General features: G+C 29.2%; 1 protein-coding gene across 1 annotated transcript; it reads left to right on the top strand.

Moving 5' to 3' along the window:
* Positions 1-2,711: 2,711 nt before the first annotated feature.
* LOC119689842 (transcription initiation factor TFIID subunit 11) lies at positions 2,712-6,859 on the top strand. The gene is made up of 3 exons (XM_038104760.1): positions 2,712-3,089; positions 3,179-3,363; positions 5,656-6,859. Exons 1-3 carry the CDS (start codon positions 2,830-2,832, stop codon positions 5,790-5,792), a joined length of 582 nt encoding a protein of 193 aa, XP_037960688.1. The 5' UTR covers positions 2,712-2,829; the 3' UTR covers positions 5,793-6,859.
* The last annotated feature ends 1,778 nt before the right edge of the window (positions 6,860-8,637 follow it).

Raw genomic sequence — 8,637 nt, 5'->3', positions numbered from 1 at the left:
TTTCTAGTTTGTTTTATTTAAGGTCGTGTGCGAGTTAGGCTAAGTTGATGCTAAACCAAATGGGAGATTTTTTGTACTGCACACATTTTGCCATTTATCAACACGTATCGACACATCAATACATTATCGACACAACTTAGAATTTCCCTCATTTAGAACGCAACTTAACCTAACTCGCACACGACCTAAATACAAATTTTAATTTCAATAATTTTTTCTATCCGAAAAGCAAATAAATGCTAGCAACTTACGAAAGAAAACATGTGGAGCAACAACAATGCTTTTAAAATTTTCAGAATTAAATTGTGCTCGCAAACATTTTTACGACTAAAGTTTTACTCAGTCTATTGTGAAATTCTAGTCATTCGTTAAAATCATGTGAACATCTTATATACTTATTAATTTAAATTCATAAACAACTAAATGAATTTAGTCATATGAGATAAAAATGCTAACCATTTCAAAATTTCAATTTTTCATTACGTATTGAAACCACATTGATTTGTTTTATATTTAAACAATAGAAATGTGTCAATGTGTAAACCGGTTTTTATTTAAAGTCAATTAATATGAAAAATGGATTAGTCTGAACAGTATTTTACCGAAGCTTTTGGTAATTGAACAATTTTTAGCGACAAATTAATTAAGGATTTGAATTAATTTGTTCAGATTTTCATTAATTTGACTGCAAGTATTATTTTTTTACATTCTACAAACTAGAAATGCAAGTCACAATTTTTTTAATAAAAAATCTTATACAATTAATATATATTTTACATTAAATTTCTAAATGTAATGTAAAATATTTTTGAGATCAACTATTAAAACGACGCGAAATGATCCAGCTATCAGTTTTGAACAAAAAAAAAATTCAGTACTTGTGGCAGAAGTTTGTGCAAACTCCCATTAAGGTTCGATTATTTTAGGTATAAACAATAATTTGCATGGAAACAATATTGCGAAGGACGATATTAGAGAACTACGTATTTATATAGTTCAAGCAGTTTATATGTAAAGAAAATCGCATATGTAACATACCTTCACCGTTTTCAGTAGATAAACAATTAATTTTGTCTGACCTGGAAAAAAAAACTAAGAAAATATATAATTTTCTAAGGATATAACACATTAAATAAATGTGTAAAATATTATATCAATCACCAATTTAAATTTGACATATGAATAATAAACAAATAAATTTAAAAACTACTTTTTAAAATTAATTTAATATAACTATGCTTAGGTTGAGTATAATAGAAATTACCTGCAGTCGTACTGCGCAAAGGTTTTTGTACCTACTATTTTTGCTCGTAGAACTTTTAGAGTGAAATTTTCTAAACGGAAGAATATAAGTATTTTTTTTAAATTAGTAGTACTCAAACGCATTTATCTGCCTTTGTCTATATCATGACGAGTTTTACAAATCAACTAATACTACTAACAGTTTATTGAAATAATTTGTGATTAGTTTTTTTATAGTTTTTAAATCCATATATAACCACATTGTTTACATTAGGGATATTTAAGCTGAATTTGGTATTCTGTAAACTTTAGTTAGTTTTGCAACTTTGCTTAGTACAAAAGTTTTTATAAAAACCAATCAAAAAAATATATCCTGTACAGAGTTGCATTTTCAAAAGGTGTCTGATCATTTAAATAACTTATTAACAGTTAGTTTATACATATAAGACTACACTGCTTTTATTAAAAAAGTTATTAGTTTTAATAAAAAATATATTATTGAGACATATTCGATAATTAGGTTAAGTGATAAATTTTTATGTGTATTTGTTTCAGTAAAATAACAACATCACCACATTATCAAATTAACGATATATTACAACATGAGGTGTCATAATTTTTTTGGTATACGGTCTACAGTTAATTTTTATTATTATAAAGTATTGCAAAAAAATTTAAATTTGAAAAATTTACAAAATAATTAGTGAAGATATCTTGATAGAAATTAAAAATTAAATAAAGGATTAAGTTTTTTTTACTTCTAAATTCTGATTTTTACTTTATCTTGGTATTTTTTTACTTTTTTATACAACAAAACAAATAAAACCAGAATCAGATGATTTGTGAGTTTTATTTTTGACTGTAACTGCAATCATAACATATCTCTTAAATATGCTATAGACGATGCTACATGTCTGCACACCAAGTATGTATACCAAGTGTACGTTTTGCTATACACTTTGAAACATAATAACCATACTTCATTTTGAAGTATTCTTTTTCTTTTTGTCACTAATTAATAATTTTTTTCCACAATCTTTGCTCGTCGATGCTCATCAAAATTGTCAAACAAAGAGAAAACTCTGCAGACTTCGTTATACACATGCAGACATGTGTAGAGACTTAACAAATAATTGAAAATTTTTAATTTAAACGCATACATGCCAGTAAACTGAAATTGGGTATGTTTACTTAAATATACACAGCACGATTTTGTGGCACGCATACTTGATTTGCATACATGCAACATCGTTCATATCATGTTTTAAATATATATGTTGTCTATATACTAAGCCCTTTATTTTCTAAAGAGTTTTCCATTTTGTGTGTCCATTTTGCATTCGAAAGAATTTTTTTTGTGGGTTCATGTTTCAAACACTGAGACCCTCGATGTTTTCCAACTACACGAAAAAAAAACTTAGATTTTCGTGAACATCCAACCATTTTCTATTTGGTATAACAATTTGGAATTATAGATAAAATGCAACTCTGCCATGGAGGATGCAAAAAAGAATGCAAATTATGACGAGAGTTTCTCGCTATTTTTGATAAAAGTAGTTATATTTTGTAGTGTAATTTAATATTTAAATGGATGATATACTTTTTCCAACACAAAGTGCTAATAACGAAGAAGTTGAAGATGATGAGCTACGTTTGTTTGATTTAAATAAAAGTAGTCAAGATGAAAACTCCAAGTTGAATGATGAAAATAGAGACGCCGATAATGACGGCCTGGATATTAGTTTTGATTTGAAGGAAGATAAAATTGATGGCGATACTGAAGAGCCTCCCGCGAAAAAACAAAAAACACGTAAAGAAATGGAAGAGGAGGAACGTGAACGCATGCAGTGAGTTAAATATATAAATCTAATTTATATACAAACAAAGCAATTAAATATGTACACATTTTGTAATAAAATATTGTAAACTTTTACAGAGTGCTGGTATCTAATTTTACAGAAGATCAATTAGATCGCTATGAAATGTACCGACGATCCGCGTTTCCAAAAGCCGCTGTGAAACGTTTGATGCAAACCATTACCGGCTGCTCTGTGTCACAGAACGTTGTCATAGCCATGTCAGGCATTGCTAAGGTTTTCGTTGGTGAAATTGTAGAAGAAGGTTGTCAATCATTTTTTCCCACTTTGTATTTATAAACCAATATTAGTTATATATTATTTAATAAGTGTTGCGTTAAATATGTTTAACGTTCGTCTGTTTTTTTGTGTGTCTGTCTGTTTATGTAAATGTCTGTCTAGTGACCAAATGGATAACGTAAGTAGATTATATCTCGGAGCATCTATACCAATTTATTGATGGTCTACGTTCCGAAGTTACTCGTCTTTTCACACAGCCAATTATTGTTCACCACATCTAGCATGAATTGCAATAACTTAAATGTATAATTAACTATATGACTTGAATATCTCATCAATAATGTATAAATACAGCTAGAATAATGTGAATATGAATAAATAGTAAACCATTTCTTCTAAAAGGATATTAAAGTTTTGATAAAGCCAAAACTAAGTTTGTTATTTATATGACACAGTTACGCTGTAGATATTGCTATTTTCCGTTCTGTATTTAGAAATCTTTAAAACTTCTTCATTCTTTATAACTGTTGTATACTGTACGAGAGAAGAGTGGTTGTAAGCAACTAAAAAGAAAAGTTCCTTAAGGACATAGACTTAGTTACGTCTGAAACCAAAGATCCTACACCGCCTGTGTCAATTGGTCACTAAATGAACAATATATGTAATAAAAAGTTAATTGCTTATTGTTCAAAGTCAAACATCATAGTGTTCTCCCAGATGTGTACGTTGCTCATGCTTAAGCATCACTGAGCCATTAGCCTCTCCGTCCAATTCACATTCTAAACAGTTCTATCAATTCTCACATCGTCTCAATAATATGGAAGACTGTCAGAATAATTCCCTGTTTAAATCTCATGAACCAATGTCGCTGTTATCTCCAGTAGCCAAAGTTCTGGAGTCTCTGAACGTAAAACATAGTATATCGCAGCACATTCACCTCTCTCCCTACAAACGTAGTGGATTCCGCAAAGATCATAGCATCATCTCAGCTCTTTGTGAAACCAGATTGTGATATCACATCAGCCCATGAAATTGATCTGTGCTTCAGCTGTTTTAGTTTGAATTTAAATTTTCGAATTGTTGCATCAAAAAACATAAATACTTTCTAAGTGAACTAAGTAATACAGCACAGCCAGAATATAAAGTTATTAGTATACTTCGAGATAGTGACTCTGACGATGATTTAGAATTGATAAATTTATTATTATATAAAGGAAATAGAAAACGAGTATATGTAAACAATTACATACAAGCTGTTTTTTCGAAGTATGGCAAGAAGGTATTCAAAAGTCATTTTGGCATCTCGCAGAGCCTTTTTAATCCTTAATTATAAAATTCCCGTACTATACCCCATCAACATATTCATCATCTATTAAAAACTGGCATTTTATTTGTGCTACGCCCTTAGTTTGTACTTTATTTCCGTCGTCGAAGATGTCTTGACGACATGGATACACGTCTGAAGACCGATCGATCCAAATGTATGACGGTCTTCGAAGACATTTTCGAACAAATCATCCAAATGTCCTCAGAGACATTTTGCATACATGTACCGAAGACTGGATGCATCCATGTCATACAAAGCGAACGCATTTGATTGAAAAAAATAAAGGCACAGCGACATAGGTTGCGGTGAACACTACAAATGAGCGAGTAAGGAACAGAGAGATTTTTTACATTCATGTTATAAGCAATTCTTTTGCAAATTTGCCTAAATATGTGGACACAGTATGAAAGAGCGTCTTGAAGGCAACGTCTTCGAAGACGACTTTTCCAACTGAGTTGTATTTTACTCGAGTTTTATTACGAGTACCTTGTGAAGCAGACCTGTTAGGTGAAACTCTTTAAACACATTTGCAGAACTCAAGTGATCAAGAATAAATATGCAGACATATATTATACAAACAATAATGTTAAAAACTAAAAAAAAAACTAATAAAAAAAAAACTATTTACAATTATTAAGTTAACTTATATAGCTGTGATCCATGGATTAGTTCTAGTATATAAAGCAGTAACTGCAAGATTACTGCACAGTCCAAGGTTCAAATTTGACAGAGTTCAATTCCTGATATTTTGATATCTATCTATTCCTGGCGTAGATATTTTCCAATAACACTAATAATAGGCAATTAGTAGTATCCGAAATAGCTATATGGTCAGAAAAAAATATTAACTTTCCATTCCATTTCCATTTGATAAAGATTTCTTGTCATAGGTCAAAAATAATTTTTATTTTAAAAACAATTATTTATAATATTTGTATATATAATTTTCATTTTTTATATGAATTTAACACTTTTTTCTTTCTATTAAAGCACTAGATGTTATGGAAACAGGTGGAGAAACGGGTGCGCTAACACCGAAATATCTACGTGAAGCTGTTCGACGCTTGCGACTGCGTGGGAACATGCCTGTGGGTCGATATTCTAAAGCAGCTTTCCGTTTAAACTAGCACCAAATTACAAATTGGTGTATATCTATGTGGACGTGAATCCGAAAAGAATATATACTCGTCTAAGAAGTAGGATTTAAATGGAAGCAAAAAAATAATGCAATAAATTACGGCACAAAGTAATATTTTAATGGACATATTTTTCATGACCGCAAATGTAATATTTGAAACCTATTAACTATGTATGAAAGATAAATTTGATTAAATAATACAAGATATATAAATAGTTAATTAATAGTAAAAATTGCAACTTCAATATACAATATACTATATTTATATGCACACAAAAGCTGTTTTGAGACGCGGTTTTGAACGTAAAATTGTAGAAAACGACTATAATGATGTCATGAGCATAATTGGCGCCCTGAGCATCAAATGTTTTGTGATCAGTAGGCGCCATTCTGCTGGTGGCACCCGGGCATGTTAAACCCCCCACGTTACGCCATTGCTTCGAACTTACAATGGAAATGAATTTAGTTTTAGAACCTAGAGTCTAGTATATATAAATATAGTAAAAATTTATATAAATATAGTAAAAAAAGAAAAAATAAAGAATTATGACTTACTAGTTGCTATGTATTCTATTTTGCTTTGTGATAAAAATCGAATATATATGCATTAAAAGTTAGTATCGATATTTCTTCCAAATATAATCATGTTTTGTAACATGATTATATTAATATAATAATAAATATGGTAATTATAAATGGTTTCAAAGAAAAGTCCAGCTCTGCAGTGAACTAGTTTTTTGTGAGCATATTATATCTAAAGAAATAAATTGGAAAAGCAGTTGTTTTGGAAAGCAGTTGGCAGTTGGTCTCTTCAGAAATGGATTATATGAAAGCCATACGTAACAGATCGAAATTTCTTATATGTAATATATGTAATATAATGGTTTAAATTTTATTAATTCCTGTATGTTGAAATTTATATAGACAATATAACTATAAATAATTTTCTATAATGTATCAATGTTTTTTTTATCTTTTAACTTTCTTTTATTATTTAAAATGTAAGACAGCAAATGTAATGATCTAATTTTTTTTAGTATTAATAAACATAAATTTATATATATAATTTATTTTGTATTATATATACTATATTAAGTAAATATGGGCATTTTTTCTCTCTAGTAATTTGTTGAATATAATTGATAAAATATTTGTAAATTTTACAATCATAGGATGAAAATTATAAATATTTTAACTTTAAGTATGTTATTGTAATTTGTCTAAAAGAAAGCTAAAGTGAAAGAGCATGGGATAAGATTTAAAAAGGAATGAAAATTTTTTTGTTTATTTTTCTTTCTATTATAAATAAATGGATATTATACAATTCCAAAACATTGCAACTTGATCTATATATATATATAATGACTCAAAAATAAACAAGAAATTTTAAGGTTAAATTGCTTAAACTAGATTTAAAAACCCAATTATTCGGTAAATTATAGCTCCCATATATTATCATATTAAAATGCTACATTTTCTGATGGGTATAGGTTGGTGTAGCCGCTGAGAGTCGTGATTCGTCTTATAAAACTTATTTTATAAAATTGGATGTCAAAAAAATAAAATATTCAAAGATTTGATTATCGTATTTGATTAGTTTATTAAGCCTTTCCGTATGACATCTGTCACTGTAAATAAAGTGTTTAGATTTATGAGGTCCGGTGTGTTTAACGAAAAGTGTGTAGTTCTCAACTTCTGGGGATCTTCTTTATACAGTCGTTATATAGTTAAAATAAAGGTTTATAAATACTATAATACTGACAATCAAAAGTTCTAATAGATTTACAAGTTTTAACACAATAGTTAAATATTGATGGTCTTCAGCATCAATATTTAAATAGTACTGGTTTCTGTGCCAGTACTGTTAGGTACTAATTTAAAGGTAGGTACTAATTTAAAAAAGTTTCATCATGAAACGCCTTGTTAAGATTTTCCTTATTTTGATGAATTAAAAAATTGATTAGTTCTACATTACCTTGTAATGTGATATGGGTATGAGACCACACATATCACAAAACATTCAATTGTTCCAAATATTTTAAAGTAAACATTGACACAGTTCTATTTTGATAAAATTTATGACAAACTATTGTCAGGTAATATGAGCCTTTATCTTGTCATTACTTTGATGACAAATAACTGAGCCGCACATTGCACCATATGTGCAATATGCATAAGTCAAAACTGTGTCAATAGAATAAACGGTTTCAAGTAAAACCATATGTGGAACACTTGCATTAGTTAATAGTACACCATTTATTGATAAGTTATGTCTGTAAGAATATTATATACGTCTAATTTCGGTTAACCAATTAGACGCAAGTATTATAAGTATTAACCAATAGAATCAATACATAAGATTCTATTGGAAATTAGTATTAAGAAACGATGTTAGACTTAAGAATAAAAATTAATAAAAATCAGTCTTATTTGGACACTCAAAGCGACGCGTTTTTCTTTTCATAACCCAAGAACTTTACAACCTCTACATTATCCGAACTATTCGTCTATTGGAGATGTCAAAGTTCTTAAGGTGATTCTGTCGTGACGAACTTATTGTTTATATGTAACAGTTTCAATGATGTCAAAAAATATCTTCAGAAGTAGCTGGTTCACAGTTTCAGGATATTGGCGCAAGTTTCTAAAAAACATACTGTGATATGAAATACTGCAAATCATACGATGTATGCAATCTTTACAGTCATTGATCCGCTCTTCATCTAACACTCACAAACTAAAAGTGTGCCTCTTGCTCCTGCAAGTACGCCTTGCTGGGGTCGTGAAGATGCAAATTAAGAAACACTATATTCAAGGTCCGGATGGTTGAGTTTAAA

The sequence above is a fragment of the Teleopsis dalmanni genome, chromosome X, assembly GCF_002237135.1.
Source record: "Teleopsis dalmanni isolate 2A chromosome X, ASM223713v2, whole genome shotgun sequence".
Classification (NCBI taxonomy): Eukaryota; Metazoa; Arthropoda; class Insecta; order Diptera; family Diopsidae; genus Teleopsis; species Teleopsis dalmanni.
The sequence above is the reverse complement of the archived record's forward strand: the minus strand, read 5'-3'. Positions and strand labels throughout refer to the sequence as shown.